Source organism: Esox lucius, chromosome 19, assembly GCF_011004845.1.
Source record: "Esox lucius isolate fEsoLuc1 chromosome 19, fEsoLuc1.pri, whole genome shotgun sequence".
NCBI lineage: Eukaryota > Metazoa > Chordata > Actinopteri > Esociformes > Esocidae > Esox > Esox lucius.
The window spans coordinates 15,639,195-15,660,747 of NC_047587.1; the positions used below are offsets into that span (position 1 = coordinate 15,639,195).

General features: G+C 40.5%; 1 protein-coding gene across 2 annotated transcripts in view; it reads right to left on the reverse strand.

Annotated features, from left to right (window-relative positions):
- Positions 1 to 2,235: 2,235 nt before the first annotated feature.
- ldlrad3 (low density lipoprotein receptor class A domain containing 3) overlaps positions 2,236 to 21,553 on the reverse strand; it is a 128,272-nt gene continuing 108,954 nt past the window's right edge. For both annotated transcript variants that reach the window (XM_010883675.3, XM_020040583.2), the window contains 2 exons: positions 5,600 to 5,983; positions 2,236 to 4,114 (listed from right to left, as the gene is read on the reverse strand). In XM_010883675.3, coding sequence (XP_010881977.2) covers positions 3,888 to 4,114; positions 5,600 to 5,983 — 611 coding nt within the window. In that variant the 3' untranslated portion in view covers positions 2,236 to 3,887. The remainder of the gene's footprint in view (positions 4,115 to 5,599; positions 5,984 to 21,553) is intronic.

Sequence of the window (21,553 nt, forward strand, 5' to 3'; positions counted from 1 at the left end):
TGTATATACAAATATTCATATTTAATTTGGCTGTGAGTAACATCACCTTCATTCCACAGTTATCTGAATCAAAACAAGGAACAACAAAGTGTAGGGGTCATCACTTAGTGATGCAAGGCCACAATTCATTCAAACCAATCAGAAATTTACTCAGCAGTGTCTTTATTTGTGATATTAATCCTGTGCCCACATACTGCTAATTCTGAGAAGTCAAAGCAAAGCTGTGAGGGGTCATCCTGGTACAACTTGTCCACAAAATCAGTTTGTGATGCGGGTTTAACCCATTGAGTTTCATGATGATGCTGATGATTGACAATCTTTGGTTCATATGTTTTGTACTGGTACAAGATTATACTGGGGGATGTAAACCAAAAACGGAGAACATGATTCCATAGTTAAACAGTCTAAATACGCCACTTTTCAATATTTTCTACTCTCTGTCTTTGCTCCTTATATTTACATGGTCCAAATGAACTCTTGTGTTCTAAATAGGAAATAAACAGAGTACACACAGATCCTTCAGAGAGGCATTTCACCAGTCAGTCAATAAATAATACTAATGTCTGTACAGTAGGCTGGGCAGGGTGGGGCAGACAGACAAAACATCTATCTTACACACACTTTGTACATTTGTCATGCAACACATTTCTAAACACACAATGAATTGGAAAACTAGAGTGTCAACTCAAAATGGCCAAACAACTATGATATAGAGTCATAAAATACTCTGCACAATAGGAATGGCAGTTACAGCATATCAGACAGCAGGATTCCTATGAGTGTGTGGTTAACTATTAATCAAAGGGACATTTGAACGAAGGCACAAGGGTAATGCAGTTAAATCAGACCCAAACTGAATTAAACTTCTACCAGACAAAAATGCTGATCTTCACCCAGTATGTTGAACTACAACAAAGGGTTAACATGATAAAATGTATGGAGTCAAAACACTATATAATGAGTAATGCAATTTGTGGAAAAAAGTTATTTGAGATTTCACTGACTAATAAAGCACTGGTTGACGTACTCTAATACTATAGGCAATTTAGTGTGCAGTAAGAGTGCATGGACACATGATCAGCTGCGTCTGTGATAATCAACGATTTCAGTTTGTTGTTAGTTTTTTGAGTGTGCAGCACACCATTGTAGAACCAAGGAGAAACGGCTTCTGTCAGTGACTATATGGGTGTTAAACTTGCAAATATTTGCTATGCCCTTAAATGATGCTCCTAACTTGGTTGACCCTAAATGTTTCACTTCCATGACACCACTGGAAGTGGCTCCAGTCCACAGTAGAACAGACCTTGATGATGATTTATATTTATTTGTTTATTCATGTACAACCACATTTCCAAAAAAGTTGGGACACTGCATAAAATGTGAATAAAAGCAGAATGCAATTATATGCAAATCATTCATCCCTATATTTAATTGAACATTTTACAGAGACAACATACCAAATGTTGAAAGTGAAAATGTCTATTGTTTTTTTAGAAAAATAAATTTTTAATTTGATGCCAGAAACATGTTTCAAAAGAAGTTGGGACAGGGGCCTGTTAACCATTGTGTTGAATCACCTCTTCTGTTAACAATACAACTAATTTGGGAATTGCTGTTGTATTGAAAGTGAAATGTTTTCCCATTCTTGCTTGATATAGGATTTGAGCTGATCAACAGTTTGGGTCCCCTTTGTCATATTTTTTCATTTCATAATACGCCATATATTTACAGAGTGACGGGTCTGGACTGCAGGCAGGCAAGTTTAGCACCTGGACACTTTTACTACGGAGCCATGCTGTTGTAATACGTACAGATTGTGGTTGGCATTGTCCTGATAAAATAAGCAAGGCCTTCCCTAAAAAGACATTGTCTGGATGGCAGCACATGTTGCTCCAAGACCTGTATTTATTGTTCAGCATTAATTGTGCAAGTCACCCATGTCATGTACACTAATGCACCCCCATACCATCACGGATGCTGGCTTTAGATCTGTGCGCTGATAACAAGCTGGATAGTCCCTGATTCCCAAAAATAATTTCACATTTTGATTCATCAGACCACAGGACAATTTTCCACTTCGCCTCAGTCCATCTTAAATGAGCTAGGCCCCAGAGAAGGGCATTTGATGGTAAAGTTTTAACTTGCATTTGTTTGTTGCAGCGACATACTGTGTTCACAGACAATGATTTTTGGAAGTGTTCCTGAGCCCATGCAGTGATTTCAACTACATTGTATCTATTTTTATTTGGTGCCACCTGAGGGCCCAAAGATCAAAGCAATCTAATATTGGTTTTTGGCCTTGCCTGTGCTGTCTTGCCTATGCTGTGGTGAACCCCTCCCCATCTTTATTTCTGAAAGACTCTCATCCTCCCTGGGATGCTCTTTTTATACCCAATCATGTTACTGACCTGTTGCCAATTAACCTAATTAGTTGTTAGATGTTTTCACCAGTTTTTCTTTAGCATTAAACAATTTTTCCAGTCTTGCCCCAGGTCCCAGCTTTTTGAAACGTATTGCTAGCATCAAGTTCCAAGTGGACATGTTTTCAACATTGATTTATTGTCTTGGTGCTATTTTCTATTGAATATGGGGTTATATTCAACTAAATTATTTGCACCTCATTGCATTCTGTTTTTCTTAAAATTGTACACAGCTTCCCAGCTTTTTTGGAAACAGGGTTGTATATATATATATATATATTTATACATTTAATTCTCTGGGAATGTTTTTGTCACACATATTTTTTATCCTGTCAATAAAGTTATTACTGAAGTATTTCTACTCTTCCTCTTTGTGAAAATTACTTCTAAACTGTTTTTATCTGCTGAAAATGTCCTGAGCTCTGAACATTCTGCTCCTGTCTGCTATTGGCTTTTCTATTATATCAAAACAACAGCTATTTACACTGGTATGTTGGGCTGTAGAATGTCAGCTTAATGAAGTAATGAATTAAAGACAAACTTCTTTTTTAGTGCTTCGAGACACAACCTTTGGACTGTGCCCTCATTGATATCTTTTGGTTTCTGTTAATATCACATGTTGATGAGATTTAGGGTGGAAGGTTGGGAGGGGGTATTTTGGGGGTTTAATGAATGAACTGTAAATAAAAAGAAAGGAATATTTAGGGACATAGGGACAGTAACACTATTTTGATCTCTTAAATACTTATATAATTTGACTTCATGTCAAAATCCAAGTGCGGTAGGACAGCTCAATATGATTCCAGTTATTCCTATGAAATGAAAGACCAGCTTTATAAAATATGGTTGGAGGAAACATTTTACAGATATTCATGTGTCGTTTACCCAAGTGCTTCTGTGCTAGTTATCCTAACGTGCTCAACTATAACCGTACCGATGTAACACTCTCTCTTTCATTATGCTTACACAGCATATGCATTTGCTAGTTTAACTGTACCACCACGTAACATCTGACACTTGATGAGAACTACAAACACTGTTAGTTACTGTTCGACTACATTAATGCATGATTGAAACAGCATCCTGTCCCAACCCACTGTTTCATCAGTCCAACAGGAAGAAGGCTATTGGAGTCTTTAGGTCATGTTTGTTGTTGAGAAATTAATTTGTAAAAATCACTCTATAGCTACAGACGACAATTACTGCACTGATGACTGATCCACGGATTGATTGAATGGGTGGGTAACCCAGTCAGATATCAATATATCTCCAACAGAGGGCGCCACTATACAACAGTAATGATTTTAACTGTGTCAGTCAGTGAGTCCTTTGTAGGTAGAACAGAACCTCGTGTCTCATTCCCCCAGCAGGCAGGACAGTGCTGCTGGGCCTTTCCTTATCCAACAGCTTTCGCATCTTTTCAGACCTTCCATATCCCAGAGTTTAGGTACCGTATTGAAACATACATCAGTCGTCCCGAGGAGGACTACAGCTCGTCTGACTCCTCTCTGAAGCTGAGGCTGGACTGGGACAAGCCTGGGGCCACAGTTCTGGGTGTAGATGGCTCAGAGGGTTGTGTGCTGGGCTGAGTGGAGGGCTCTGCAGGGGCTTCATACTGCGGCAGCTCTCCTTCTGACAGCTGCTCCCCGTTTGGTAGGTATGGAGGCGGGGGGAGGTCAAACCAGGGAGGTCGGCTGCAGGCAAGACGGAGAAAAGCAAGAGAAAAATACTTTTTTTATTTAGCTTTATTAAGACGTTGCCTGGATTGGCCCAAAATAAATCCTACATTCATTATTTGATGAAAATATGTTGTTATAATATAGTGATTTTCAATTGTGTGATGTAGATCAAAACACTTAAAAAGATTATTCTGCAGAAATTCTATAGTTAGTCTTGTTTTGCTGTTGTTGGCCCATGTGCCCTAACCACTTTTAAACAATAGAGGCAATATATCCATAATTCACCCGGAACATTCTCTATGCCATGTTGGCTACACTTCTTCAAAAATGACAAGCAGAGGAAGTAGTGTCAAATTGGATCCACTCCTTGTAAGTAGTTCACTTGACCCTAATCAAGTGTTCACTTAAACAACAATAACTGTCACATCCAAGACTGTAGATCAACTGGTTGGAATTGAGCCACAGATTTCAGAATAGGCATCTAAATTCAGTTCATGCCAGTACAGAAGACAACATGCTAATTTTACTGTAGAAGCATGTATTAAAGATAACCATTGCGCTAGAATCTAGTTCATTTTGCTACATTGCCTTATTCTAGCCTCCAAGTTAGTTTAGAAAATAGCATTAAACCAGCTTCCTTAGACTAATTCACTTTTTGTGAAACTATCATTCTTATTTTGGAAGAATCTGTTGAGTGCTTGAGTTGACACTGATCTCACACTGTTGGAACAAACATGATGAAAAGCCTGCTGCCAATGGACATTGGAGCTTTGGAAACACATTCCCTGGATTACACAATCTGGGTTTGGTGGAATCCACTGGAATGCTACCTTGCCAAATGCATAGGGCAACTGTAAAGATTGGTGAATGAGGAATAATGGTCTGGGGCTGTTTTTTATGGTTTGGGCAAGGCCCTATAATTCCAGTGAAGGACAATCTCAATGCCACAGCATACAATGACTTAGTAGATGTGTGCTTCCAATTTCGGCATTGTTTTGTGAAAGGCCAGTATCAGTATGGTCGACACAGCAAGGGTTTTTCTGTTTGGAAGTTGACTGGCCAGTACAGAGACCTGACCTCAACCCCATCAAACATCTTTGGGATGATTTGGAATGGCGATAGTGAGCCGGGCCTAATCGCCCAACATCAGTGCTGAACCTCACAAATGCCCTTGTGGCTAAATGGAAGTAAATCCCTGCAGCAAGGTTGTGTAAAGCCATCCTTAAAGACAGGCGGTTATAGCAGTGCATTACAAATACTTTTCATCAATTTAACAGTCATTGCTAGATTCGACTGCAATTGCATTGTATTGTATTGCATTCTCACCTAATACATTCACAAATTATGTTTGTAAGCATTCTGAAATCAATTTAGTCCAAGTACGTAAAGATTATAACCGACAATTGAACGCACAAACATACGGTTGGCTTAACAATTAACCACACATTACTCCCTGTAGACTAAATGTATATAGCAGTTTGTCTCAAACGGACACTCTACCTGCATCCAGCACAGCCTGAGTGTAGGAGGGCGGTGAGTCGACGGGCATGCCAGCGGGGTAGGACATGCCTGCCGGACCTGGGGTGTACCGGGCCACCGCAGACGGAGAGGACGGGGAATGACCGGGGCCAGCAGGGTGGACATGCCCCTGGTCGAGGATAACCAGGCGGGACAGAAGCAGGGGCTGGTGGCGGTGGCGGTGGTGGGAGGAGGCCCGGATCCCGCGGGGCAACAGCATGCTGCGCTTCCTCTGGTGGTGCAGAACCAGGGCCAACAACGCCACCACCAGGACAAAGATGACGGCACTGCCGATGACAGCGTAGGTGATGCTGGGGTAATAGCGCAGCCGGTAGTCAAGGGTTACAACGTCCTGGCCCGGAGCCTCTGGGGGGGGACACACGGGAAGAACGGATCAGGGTTATGTTACCGACATGCCAAAGATTGTGTCACATTAACTGCTGTTCCCAGTGCAGGATAGCACAGAGCATCTCTAAAGTGCAAATCAATTTATGGTTCTTCTCTCGATTGGGAAGAGGAAAAGCCGGTTGAGGTCAGGAGCTTAGTTTCTGAGATAAGAACAGAGAGCAACACGGAACTCATATACCGTCATGCACTGTTAGTGAATCAATGGTGAGATACCATAGCTTGGTGAGACAGCCATGCAACCCAATAATAGTAGGTTAAGCTTTCAAGGAAAGTAGCTATGAGCAAGGTCAGTGCAGGAATTTTTTTCTTTTTTTTTTTTTTTTTTACTGCACATTGCCTTAAACATAAATCTAACCATATATCTATTGACACTAACCCTAATTTGAACCCCAATTATAAACTGTAACATAATTTTCCATATTTATTTAGTAACAACATTCTCTCTCTTTCTTTCTATCTGTCTGTCTCACACACACACACACACACACACTTAACTACTGACAATTCAAGATGGAAAAGAGAATAGAGGATGTGTTTGTAGACAGAAACAGAACAGAGGGAGTTTAGACACTAATAAGGAGTGTTGTGACTTATTAATTCAGAAGAGAGGACACTGCTAAATCACTAAAACAGAAATGGAATAACATTTGAACACTTTCTTCTGATTTATATTACTGGGTGAGAATGCCCACCAACTGCTGGGGGCGACAGGGGAAACCCAAAAGGCATCCATATTAGGCCGCTGACATGGGGTCCATATTAGGACTGACGGTAAACATATTCCGGGTGGTGTTAGAGCTGCCTTGGCTTTGTTACTTACCGCTCTGAGGCAGAGAAGGAATCACATTTACTAACAGTTCCAGATGAGAAATTAAGACCAGGACCAGACTGACTTCTCAATTTCGGTCACAGTCTAAGCAACACATTAAAGTGTAAGATTACTGGGGTCCCCCAGAGGGCTATAACCAGTCCCATTACGATTCAGCACAGCACCGTAAGTATTAGAAATATCCACATTGCTGGCCCATTGGTTCTATTGCACCCGGAAGACTAAATGTGTAATTCAAACCATGATTACAACTGTACAAGGACGAGCCCCTCCTTTAGGACGGTCTACACACAGCTGTACAAATGCAATTAAACCACATCAACAGCCGTCTCAGAATGTGCTGATTATTATGACATGTGGATAAGTGTAAACCCAAACAGCATCGCATGTACGGAGATTAGAATCATAATCCACTCTAAAACCTGTCAGGCTTTGCATGAGTTGTTTAAAGTCTACCTGGCTTATGAGAGGCAAGGGGGATTTGTATTGTTGTTGTCTCAGGTTGCTATTCTACCTACTCTATATCTGCAGGGCCCCTGAAAACCATGATAAACCGTTACAGACCCAGATAAAGCTGACAGATAGGATCCCGATACAGCAAATCAGAGAGAGATCAATGTGAGAAAGCCTTTAAAACCCTTCTCTACAGCTACAGTCTACTGCTGGCGGAACAGAGGAAAACGCTTGCATCAACAGTATTTCCAGCTGTGTTGATGATAAACTGCGAGTCTCTCCTTGTTTTTTACGATGGTTGTTGTGAGGACCAAACATCCACACAAAGTTAATAAACCTAATCAGAAACGTCTGGATTTGGAACCATCCCATAGGATTCTTCCTTGTGTTCCCTTATTAGATTTTGGGTTATAAAATGCTCATAGAAACAAATCCTATAGATATATTTTTGGCCATTTCTTTCTCGATTTTTATTGGAACCAATTCAAAAAGATAGGTTCACTAGACTCACCTCATATTGTTATAGGAACACATCCTCCAATAACAATCCAACATAATGCCTGAAACAGGTAAAGAAAAACAAGGACACTTGACCTTGTGGGGAAAACTGAAGGCTGTTGAAGGATAAAGTGAAGCATTGAAGGGGTGTTTGTGTTGTTTGTGTTTGTCAAAACAAGCCAATGGTATGGGGTGGGAGAAACTCATTAAAACATGATTAACTTACTATTTTCAGAAGGCCTGTGGTCAACATTCAATTATTACCACACAGTTTGGCTATTTCAACATGTATTTATGGTTCCATTATTTTCCCAGTTTCAATCATATTATAGCACCACTGCATTGACCGTCATATGCCACTAAATCTTTTTGATGTGCAATCTTTTACGAGGATCAGTGAAAAAAAAATATACAAACTATGCTGGCAGGCTGCGTTATAGGTTTCATACTCTGAGCCCACTGGTCCACAAGTGATGCATTTATGATTGTAAAATTATTCTTTGTTTCCTACTGTGTTTGCTGTGATTTATTTATGTGGGGTGTGCTAAGATTTCCCTCTTGCAGGACAATAAACTTCAGTCTGAATCTAAACAGTTTTTCAGTTTTCCATAATATGATTTAGATGCATTGATATAGTTCAATTTAATCAATGGCTCAGTTGAAGGGCTGGTACTGGGTAGTGTTGGGAAATGAGAGGCCCACTTACTGGGGGTCATATCTGTGTGTTTGTGTGTGACACTGATCTGCAGTGGGTCTCACTTAACCTGAATACAATGTGAGTCTCCATTATCCCGCGACAGCCACCAGTATAAAATAATCCATCCCTGCTTCTCCTGTAACAGTGATGGTGATTCACTCAGATCCAACAGTTTCTCCCCTTAGCTCCAACACCAAGATACATAACAACAGGAAATACATTTGTAAAAGAAAAAATCCTAGCACTGCCACAAGTCCCACCCTTTAGAGTTTGTAGATGCTCAGATAAAGGGAAGTCATTATTCCCCACAAAAGTGATGGGTGGCTATTTAGTGCGTTTAGGGACAGAGGACATAACGAAAAAGGCTGTACTGAGTTTTTCAGTGTTGTCATGAGAAAGGAGAAAGAAACAAAGCAAGACAGAGAAAGCTGAAAAAGACACAAAGATATCTGTATATAGCTTATAACCTAAAAATGAGTTCGGTGAAATATTCACTCAGTTTTTTCTTTTCAATTTAATTATTTTTTTTGTTTTCACTGTTGTTATTTATTATACGTTTATTTTTTTCCCATTTGCGCTGGCAACAGAAATGTAAATAAATGTTTCCCATGCCAGTAAACCCCATTAAATTGAAATTGAATTGAAAGACAGAGGAGAGACAGAGAAATGGAGGGGTGGTATTTTTGATGCTACATCAGTTCCTGAGTTGTCAGGGGAGCCAGGTAATGTCTGGTGCCCTGCTGGGTGTGTGATTGCTCTGAGCCTCGTGCTGGTGTTTTAACCCCTCAGGTACCGTGATCCTCTTCAAACAAAGGAAGGTACTGAAATACCTACCTGGTACCGCTGAACCGGTGTTTCTGATTCTGACACCAGAGAGAGTATAGGAACACATACGCATGCAGTCATACACACAGTTTATAATACATTAAGGGAGCATCACACTCCCCAGAAAACAATATCACCTCTAGTAGAGTATAATCTCACACCTCATAAACCTTTTCTTCTTGGAGACACAGAGGGACTTATATCACCACCCCTCCCCTTTAATCACAGAGTACCGTCTTTCTCCCACATTCTCAGCACTCCCTCTCCATCTTCTCAGTGCCTCTTCTTCCATATCCTCTCACTTCTTCTACCTGCCCCTTCCCTGCTCTGCCTGCCCCTTCCCTGTTCCACCTGCCCCTTCCCTGTTCCGCTTTCTCTTCTCCTCTTCCACCTCCCCTCTCACTTCTTCCACCTGCCCCTTCCCTGTTCCACCTGCCCCTTCCCTGGTCCACCTGCCCCACTCTCCCTCTGTATGCCTGATCTCTCCACCTCTTTTGGCAGACATTCGACACCATGGAGGTGGCATGTAGCTGGAACAGGAACATGACATGTACAACAGATGAACTCAGGTTGTGTTACACACTCAATAAGACATACAGAATATACGGCTGAGCGTTCTCCTCCCTCTTTCTCCTCTTACGGTTTCCTTCACCCCCCCTCCCTCCCCCACTCTCATTCCATTATCTGCTGCCTTCTTCCATCTCATTAGCAGGGCTTTGGGAGGAGACAGAAAGGTCACACAGGGAGCACCGGTAAAAGGTGAAAGATTGAGTCAAACATGAACGGAGAGAGGGTGTGAAATAAAAAGAAATGAGGACAAAGAGCATCAGAGAGTAAGATGGAGGAGAGAACGAGGAAGATAGAGACATTCTAAACCTCTACATATTCCCCTCCTGTGGCTAGATGTCCTTTCTCTCCCTCTGTCTGTCAGTGGGTCCGCTGGCTTCCTGCAGCACTCACCGTCTTTTATTATACTCCCTCCATTAATTATCTGTCCCACTGTGTGGGGATACAGGTCATTCTAAAGCTTGCCCACCTGTCCTTCATCTCCTTTCTGTCCATTAGTCTGACTCCTACTGCCTTTGTGATGCTCTGGTGGAACAGAAGTGAAAAGGGCAAATAAAAAAAACAACTGTATGAATCAGATTACTATACACCTCTACGGTCCATTCTGTTACATTAAGGCTGAGACAACATACATGTTTGGGATCAACGCCCAGATGCACAGCCTTTGAAGTGCGCATGTGTTTATAAAGAAAACACCACAGCTGAAATACTGTAAACTACATAATAGTTGCAAGGTCTGCGAGCTCGAACCGATGGTGAAACTCTCCCACTTAATGAGTCCGACGAACCAAATCACAGTGAACTAGTAACCAGTATTGGACATACGCTTGGTGGCACCTTGGCTAACGTACGATAGGACGATCGCTCCAGAATGAGGCTATATCTGCTGGGATTATGCGTATGCGCAGTAAAGAAATTGTCATGACAACTGTGGGAGACACTGCACTCCTTATTTCTCTCCTAGTTGTCAGAGGAGCTGTGCAGCCAGTACACAGCAGGGCAACACTCCTCAGAACGGTCCTTGAACGGAGTTCACAGTGCAGTTGAATCGTTATGTTTCACAAGATCCCTTAACGATTCATTACTATCATGTTGACAAAGTCAAAACACAGTAGGATTGATGTCAGAAGCATGCCAAAGCTGCGCTAATAATAATAATATGAAGAAGAAGAAATATAACTGGAATATAAGTGACTTCAGCCTTCTCCACTTCCTTGTCCCTCTTAGTAGTTACCATTGGCCTATATGGTTGTTCCAAGCAGTGTGTGTTTGTGGGCAGTAGATGAGATTTGATTCCCACTGTGGGTTTGATTCCCATCAGGGGCCTGTATGAAAGTGTATGTTCTCACTTATCTGAGACGCTCTGGATAAGACCATCTGCTTACTGACCAAGAAGACCAAAAACCTTCTGCTGTTGTGCTCTTGATCAAAGCACCAAATAATAGCTAGCAGGTTAGCATGTTTATTTGATTTAGGTTTTTATCTAACATGCTAACCAATGCTAGGCAGCTAGTTTTAGGTGTGTAATGAAAACATAGTATTAGCCAACTTGCTGAATTAACAAATCACACACTCACTGTCACAATTAATCATAGGTTTAGAAATAGAGCTTAGGATTTGCCAAGTAAAGAACTAAAACCTTTCTCTAGGCTGGTACCTGATTAAAAAAGGATATCCCAACAAAGTATCTTAACTCTTTGAGACCGAAGCATAGACATGAATAACACATTTTATTCATGCATGTTTTAAGAACACATTTTCTTATAAAGGATCTGATACAAAAAGCTTTGAAATAAAAAAAATGTCAATATTTAGACACATCCAAATATTAGATTTTTAAGAACATCTAACTTATTTAATTTAATAATGATTGGTTGTACTTTGTGGATACATTTTGTGAGGTAAACCCCTGGCATACCTCTTTACCATGAAATGAATGGTTATCAATGTGTGTATTCTGAACACCTAAACCACAGAGAAAAAAGAATACCCAGCTCCGGAAAGAATTAAGAGACCATTGCACCTTTTTCTTTCCTTTCCAAAAAAGTTTGAAAGGAAGGTTTTGAGTGAGGAACAGAAGGGTTCAAATTAAGAGACCACTGCAAATTGAACGCTTCTGTTCCTCACTCAAAACTTTCCTTTTCAACCTTTTTGGAAAGGAAAGAAAAAGGTGCAGTGGTCTATTAACTTTTTCCAGAGCAGTGTATTTCTGTTCTTCTTATGTGCAGAAGGGACATCAAAGTATTGGGTTGTTCATATTTTCAGATATTATAAGTAAAAAGCTCTCTATATCTATCCATAGTGTATGCATTTGACCAAATGTTTCACTTTTACAATACTTTAAGCAACATTTGCAAAACTACCTCCGGGTTTGGCTCAGAATGTTTGTTTCACATTTTTCCCACTACACCATCAATGCATATTAAAGAAGACAGGAACAAATATTTCAAGTCGTGTACTTCCGCTGTTACCATTTGGTTTCAGACGAGTGGTCAGGTTTCAATGTTTAAGAGGCTCTGATGCCAGAATAATCACACCAGCAGTGAATAAGAGGCGAGAGGATAGAGACAGAAAACTGAGGCAGCAGGCCTATTGGAAAAAGCTTGCTACATTGAGTGACTGAAATAAACTGAGGGCTAGCATTGTAACATAATGGCCTATTGAACACGGGGAGGTTCCAACAAGCTGCCGTGAAACTAATGAAACTATTCATTGTCTGATTGTATCAAACTATGCAGCCACATCAACGGAACACTGCTGTTTGGTTGCTGGGATACCTTTTTTTTTATTTTAATTATTTTATCTTGATTGGACACCTGCTTGTGAGTATGCAAATGAGCAAACTCATGTCACGCAAAAGAGTAGAGAGAGAACAAATAAAAGAAAATTAGAAAATGTAGCACCACATCATAGCCCCTCTTTATAAATCCTATCAACAAAAAGAGAGATCTGGGAATACTGTAATAAAGGAACAAAGACACTGGCTTATGTTATAATGGACGAAACCAGTATACTGTAAATAGAATTACATACAGACACACATACATACATAACGTGTATTTTTCTGCACGCCCAGTATGATGCATAATGAACTCCCATGTACTCTTCTATAATGATGCATTCCACGACTTTTGGCTACTGGTTGTAAAAGTGGCTCTGTAACGCCAGAAAGGAAATAGTATACGATGTCATGTATATATCAAAACCACTGATTATCTCCAGCTACAACAACCGACTGCTTATCAATGACAAAGTCTCTATTTGATTGGTTTTTGTCTGGTCCCAAAACACTGAGGCATATCAACTGTATTCACTATCAATTGTATACATTCCTATATACAGTGGATATAAAAAGTCTACACACTCCTGTTAAAATGGCAGGTTTTTGTGACATAAAAGAATGAGGCAAAGATAAATCATGTAAGAACTTTTTCCACCTTTAATGTGACCTAACACAATTCAATTGAAATTAACTGATATAGTTCAAGGTAACATGTCTGGTGTGATAACGGTGTCTTCCAAATGTTTTTTTTTTAATAAATTAAACAAACTATTTGAGAATCTAAGAGGGAGGTGCCTGACACCCTAGAAGTGACAGTTGGTTTACTGCTCTCATGTGTGATTTTTTTTGTTTGTTGTTACATGTATTGACTTGTAGGTAGGTTTATTGTTTATGTATTTTATGTTGACTTGTTTTGGACAATACTACTCCAATCATCTACTGTTACCTTTCCCATCCACTCAGTTCCACACTTCAAAATAATACATACACCAATTCAAAAAAGTAGGCTTTGAATGGATAAATAATAAATATTGGGTTTTGTAATAGCTACATAATAAATTAGCGGCCCAAAGTGAAAGGTGGTTATTTTCAATGCAAAGCTATATCTCATAAGAAGAAGTGATGCAATAAATCTCCATCAACATTTATGTAAGACTGACGTGCATGATTTGTGTCTATATTAGCCCGCTCAGTACAGGATGCCAAGGGAAGCTGCACTGTTCAGGGCCAGTTGAAGCTTTTCTAGTGTCTTCTTCACTGCATCTGACCAAATTGTAATTGTCAATATGTAATAACCGATATCAAATGACTTTCTCTGGGAAATATGCATACAAAATGTATTAGACAGATATTTATATTTCACAAAATTAACACTATATATTTAAATTTAACACATATTTTTTCCTTTATGGGAACAGCTTAAAGGAATGTGGTAGCCATGGATACGATGATAACAACAAGAGAGGTGTATGATGGTGTTTCAGCACTGTAGTCAGTGAAAAGCTGGCTGCTGCCCACTCCACGAACAACATTTGAGCTAGAGTAAAGAGGGCCATGTAATGGAGTGCGTCGGTGGTGCAATCTACCACTAGGGGTCATGATGTTTCTACATCTTCAATCCTAATTTAGTTCCCCTGAATACAAGCTTAGAAACCTAAACATATCTCATGTCTAAACTGCCCCAGTGAGGGTGGGAAGACTCCAATCACCCCGAGCAGTACTCCAGAGTATGAGCAGGGGACGGGGTACAACACAATCGAAACAGGGGGACCAGCCATCTGGCTAACAGGCTTCACCAGCACACACACATACACACACACACACACACACACGTATAAACACACACGTATACACTCACACACACATACATATACACACACATACATACACACATATAAACATACACACATGTATACACACACACTTAAATATACATACAAACACACACACACATACTCTATACACACACACATACATATACACACACACACACACACACATACACACACACACACACACACACATACATATACACACACACATACATACACACACACATACATACACACACATACATACACACACACATAAACAATCCTAAAGGATTATTAGGAACACCTGTTCAATTTCTCATTAATGCAATTACCTAATCAACCAATCACATGGCAGTTGCTTCAATGCATTTAGGGGTGTGGTCCTGGTCAAGACAATCTCCTGAACTCCAAACTGAATGTCAGAATGGGAAAGAAAGGTGATTTAAGCAATTTTGAGCGTGGCATGGTTGTTGGTGCCAGACGGGCCGGTCTGAGTATTTCACAATCTGCTCAGTTACTGGGATTTTCACGCACAACCATTTCTAAGGTTTATAAAGAATGGTGTGAAAAGGGAAAAACATCCAGTATGCGGCAGTCCTGTGGGCAAAAATGCCTTGTTGATGCTAGAAGTCAGAGGAGAATGGGCCGTCTGATTCAAGCTGATAGAAGAGCAACTTTGACTGAAATAACCACTCGTTACAACCGAGGTATGCAGCAAAGCATTTGTGAAGCCACAACACGCACAACCTTGAGGTGGATGGACTACAACAGCAGAAGACCCCACCGGGTACCACTCATCTCCACTACAAATAGGGAAAAGAGGCTACAATTTGCACAAGCTCACCAAAATTGGAATGTTGAAGACTGGAAGAATGTTGCCTGGTCTGATGAGTCTCGATTTCTGTTGAGACATTCAGATGGTAGAGTCAGAATTTGGCGTAAACAGAAAGAGAACATGGATCCATCATGCCTTGTTACCACTGTGCAGGCTGGTGGTGTAATGGTGTGGGGGATGTTTTCTTGGCACACTTTGGGCCCCTTAGTACCAATTGGGCATCGTTTAAATGCCACGGCCTACCTGAGCATTGTTTCTGACCATGTCCATCCCTTTATGACCACCATGTACCCATCCTCTGATGGCTACTTCCAGCAGGATAATGCACCATGTCACAAAGCTCGAATCATTTCAAATTGGTTTCTTGAACATGACAATTAGTTCACTGTACTGAAATAGCCCCCACAGTCACCAGATCTCAACCCAACAGAGCATCTTTGGGATGTGGTGGAACGGGAGCTTCGTGCCCTGGATGTGCATCCCACAAATCTCCATCAACTGCAAGATGCTCTCCTATCAATATGGGCCAACATTTCTAAAGAATGCTTTCAGCACCTTGTTGAATCAATGCCACGTAGAATTAAGGCAGTTCTGAAGGCGAAAGGGGATCAAACACAATATTAGTATGGTGTTCCTAATAATCCTTTAGGTGAGTGTATACACACACATACATATACACATACAAACACACATATATACGCACATATACACACATACATGTACATACACACACACAAACATACATACACATGTATATACACACACATGTATACACACACACACATACATATACATATATACATACATACACACACATACATACATACATACATACACACACACACACACATATACACACAAATACATACATACACACACACACACACACACACAATTCCAGCTTGTCTTTCATCATTGTCCAAACCTGGCAAACTAAACCCTCGCTCCATGGCGCGAAATCTATAAATGATAGGGGAGAACCTAAAACTAGTAGTACGGGGCCTGCTGTTCATGCTAACTATGCTGCCGCTAGCTACTCACGCTCTGATTCCTCTCTCTGGGGAAGTGAGAGGAAAAGGAAAAACAAACTCTTAAAAATGACTGTGGCGAATGTGGTGGGCAACTTGGATGAGGGAGGGAAACCACACTATCACCCTGCTCTGTTTCCCGCCTCTCGTCTCTTCTCTCCTCCTATAACATTAACACTGCATTCCATGCCTGTTGCTGCTGCGCTTTTAACACTGCCTCAATAGGGAACAATGTAAAACAGAGAAAGAGAAGAGAGAGAAAACGCAAGCAAGCAAGGGAGAGACAAAGACAGAGAGGGCTCCACATACTGTATATACCCTCTATTAAAAAGATAGAGTGACAGAGGTAAGGAGGTAGGGAGGTAGGGAGCTCAGAGCTGGGAGGAGAGGACCCGTTTTCATGCTCTATCAGGTCTCCATTTGCCTGTGCTGTAATAACTTGTCCGCTCCATTGCCTGCCACTATCACAGTGGCCATAACACTCAGTCACATGGATCCAGCATGGTCGGCTGTGTGGGGAGTCAGGCCGCCAGACAGACCACCTCACAGTCAGCACCACATTCATACAGACCGGAGGAGGATGGAGGAGGACACAAATCTGGGACTGGGGAGAGGACTGGTAGAAGGAATAGAAAATGAGTGGATCATTTCATATTTCCTCATAAAGAGAGGTTAAGGGTCCCCGAAACGTTTTGCTTCATGACCCACCAATGACGCGTGTGGTGGAGCTGAAGTGGAAGAGACTGAGTGGGATTTGCCAGTTAAATGGAATATGTCTGATCTGCCCAGATCTGCCGTGAAGGAAGAAATTAACGTGAATGGTTGATTCAATGCATGGGGGGTGCTAATGTCCCCACTCAAAAGACAAAAAATGTAAGTTTACATTATAATGTTCACGGTAAGGGTTAAGGTTAGCGTTAGGTAAGGGTTAAGGTTAGCGTTAGGTAAGGGTTAAGGTTAGCGTTAGGTAAGGGTTAAGGTTAGCGTTAGGTAAGGGTTAAGGTTAGCGTTAGGTAAGGGTTAAGGTTAGCGTTAGGTAACGGTTAAGGTTAGCGTTAGGTAAGGGTTAAGGTTAGCGTTAGGTAAGGGTTAAGGTTAGTTTTAGGTAAGGGTTAAGGTTAGCGTTAGGTAAGAGTTAAGGTTAGTGTTAGGTAAGGGTTAAGGTTAGCGTTAGGTAATGGTTAAGGTTAAGATTTAGGACAGGGATGAGTACTAAAACTGGTCAAATGTCTTCCCAGAACATGCAGCTTCAGGACACATCTGCCTTCGAGACGTGTTTGTAAGTAAAGCTCCAACATGAGACTGGTGAAAAAGAGTGGTGAAAAAAAATACACAGACAAAACGAAAAACAAAAATATCAGGGTGGGCGGGTGTCTGTCAGTTACGTCCCTGCAGTAAAGTGAATGAGCCACAGGCTTAGGGCAGACCTCCCAGAGGAGACAGTTTGTGTGTGTGTGTGTGTGTTTTCAGAAGGAGCTATCACAAAACACCAGGCTGCAACTGCACGCTTTGAGAGAGTAACAGTCACAGCCATAGCTAATCCTAGGAAACACATTTATTTGATTTACTTGATCCTTTTATTGATGCAGGTGAGGCTGTTTGAGATGGAAAAACCTCAATTTGAAATCAAACACACCAGAAGTCAGACTCATTAAACTTATACAGACATGCTAAAGCTCCACATTCTGCCACTAACCAGGGCTTAATAACTACCACTAACTTAACGACAGCAACCTGAAATAATACCACAGTTATTTTCCACACTTCCTTTCCACATAACAGCATTTTGTTTGTTGTTGAATGAATGGTTTAGGGGGTGGTTACATTTGAATTCGGGGTAATGGGCAGGCTAATGATGCTGTCACATAGAAAATTGATGCCATGGGTGTGCGGGTGTTTGGTGCTTAACAAGATCATTATTTTGGTGGCACACAAAAGAGACAGAGAGATATCCTAGTTCTAGGAAAGAGGAGAACGAATATAGCAAGGGCTGGCTGTAGCCTTTTTGGGGCCCTTGGCAATATTTAGGTTTCTGGGGCCCCCACCGCATATAGCCAAACAATTTGGATATATCTTTGTTTCATTCTTTTACATCACAAAAACCTGCCATTATAACAGCAGGGTGTAGACCTTTTATATACACTGTAAGTATGCACGTCATATCTTACAGTACACATTTGAATTGGGGACCAATGCATATTATTGAATCATTACATCCCTAATTAGTAGAATTGCTTTCTTACTTTTCAGAGTGCAATCCAGCATTTACTAATTTGTTGCATTTCCAGCATTAATCAACGCTCAGATTTCTCTTGATCCTACTAATCGCACATGCCTCTGAGGACCGTTGGAATTCATTAATGACTCAGTTACGCTTGTTGTGTTCCCGTGGCCCCATCTGACGTTAGCAGTGCTGCCCGCAGTACAGATGGAGACGGGAAACAAACAACCTCAGCCCAGACGAGCAGAACACGCTGAGCGTGAGATGGAGCGATGCCAGATGTACAGTAGGGCATTTTGACACAGCCCTCCACTCATTCCTTGTCAACAGACGTCCCTCAGACAGAAACCATTTCACTCTCTGAAAATATATACAACTTAGTAGTCACTGATATTATGAAGATTGAATGGGAGGGATGCAGCGTACTCACCATGCAGGGTGTCCAATCACAAACTTATCTTTGAAGAAATGGGTATAAGAATATGATTAATTGTGTAGAGAAAAGAAAAACAGTGTGATATACAGGCAAACAGCTGTTGGGTTTTAAGTCATGCAGGATAGCCAAAATGTAGGGCACTGCATTAATGGAGACCAGAGGAAGAATGTGGTAGCATATTTGGAAAATTAAAAAAGGCCTACTGTATGAAGTGGCCTACAACCTGCTTTAGGACAGAACATGAATGTTTGACATTTCATCATATGTCTTAACCTTTGATAGCAAATAAATCCATTACATCTATGGGTGACAAAGTGTATATCTGCGATGGCAATTATATAATATAGCTATTATTTACCTCTTGACTATAGCATCATGTAAGCAAAGGGATAATACAACCAATAGAACAGACTCATACTGTCTTATTTAATTTTTTCTTCTAAAATCTGAAGGAAGTAATACAATACAGAGCTAAGACAGATATATAGATTTTAAGATATTAAAAAGTGTTCTATTAATTACAAATTGTTGTTTTCAAAGATTTCTCACAAGCATATACAGTATATCTGGAAATCTCAAAGGAGCACTGAGTGTATATTAAATTATTTTTTCAAAGCCTTAACATTTAATTCATCTTGTGTCATGCTGATATCCCTTTTTGCAACCCACAGAAACAACTTAGCCAAGGGTAAGTTGACTGCTGTGATCTTCCAAGTGAAAAAGAAATGCATACAAAAACTACAACTTGTCTAGTATAATGTCTTGGCAGCAAAATAATGACAGATCATTTAACATGATTATGCAGCCATTTTGTACATGTTATGGTTGACACATGACAAAAAAAAACATGATTGATTCTTCAAGCTTTTTAAGAAAACTATATTTCCCACACTGAGTAACTTTAACACTAATACTTTAATACTGCCAAGACATTATACTAGACAAGTTGCTGTTTATGGAGAAGAAGACTAGGATGGGAACTACTTATCTCTAGCAGTTAACGATTGGATTTATGCTGTTTCTTTTTGTAAGCCTTCTCTTTGGCAAAATCTCACAAATACAATACATTTCAGAAAAACACAATTAACCGATTAATGTCTTTAGATAAAAGCTTCCAAAGTCATTAAGTATTCAAATACCACATTACAATTAATGTAACTGTATAGTAAAACAATGCATTTACAAATATTAATATTAAAATAATACAAAAAAGTGCACAAAAATTATTGTTTATGTCATAGGGACAACTTCTGGTTATTGACTCAGCCAGCTAAGGCTTCATTGTGGCTTTTTGTTCGACACCATCTATACATGCCAACAACCCTCTATGTCTGAACATATTCTTTCTTCATACCAGACGTTTCAACTTTAGCTGATAGATGTTGTTGATATTACACAACTGTCACTTTACAAATTTGTCAAATCATTAATTTCTGCTGGTGGTCAACTTGAATCAGAACCATGTTTTAACAATGGAGGCCCCCTTCTTTCAAATTAGTTCTTAATCCTGAAAGGCATTAGAGTTTTAGGCCCCTAGGTACCTGCTAGTTGGAGACTGCACCAACAATACATAATAGTAGTAATGAGGTCGGAGCCCCAGAACATGTGGCCTGCATGCCTCTCAGTAACAAGGCCCTGACTGCCACTGGCATACAAGGTGAGAATGACAAGTGGAAGAGGCTGTTTGCATATTGGTGGAACAATACGATTCACATTTGGTGTGTAGAGGTAAGAAAGGGAGATTTATGAATGTTTGACCAAACAAATATTCTCGAGGTATACTGAAAACAACATTAAATTTAGGGGGGAAAAAACATGGAAAAGTGTTACTTTTTAAAGATAGCCCCCGCAGGAGTCTGCATACATCTGCCCTTGGCCCCTGGTTATGAAACTAGCAGAGTTTAGGATATATTCCCCTGCAAATGTACTGTACACAGCTTATAACAAATCCCATTATAAGTGCCTAGACTTAATGCTGAATACTTATCCAACTTAATACCTATCCTTGGGGTTCCAATCCTAACATTCACAGGCTTTGGAGAAAGAAATCCAACTGTGTATATTATAGCTGTATTTTAAGCTACCTTCAGTGCACTTTACATTGCTCTTCTCAGATCTAATAGAATAGAATTTATGCATCACACTAAAAAATACCAGGATCATCACAGCTACAGGATGTTCACACAAAGTGCACCACCCCCCAGCCAGGGATGTCTACTACAGTGACAAATACGAGTCAAATCTAGGTATGGGGTTTGGGGCTGACACAAACAGACACAGAAACAGGCAAACACACACATACAGACACACACACACACACACACACATAGGCAGAACATTCCTCAGTGTAACTCTAGCCACTGGAGTCTGTGAGGAGTCTTTGTGAGTGTTTGAATATCAGGTTGAAGGTATGTGATTTGTTGCTCAGCCCTGGAGATCATACGGGGCAAGGTTAATGAAAAGACAATGTGTGTGAGGCCTTCTATATCTCTCTCTCACACACACGCACACGCACACACACACACAGATAATACCTGGTTGTC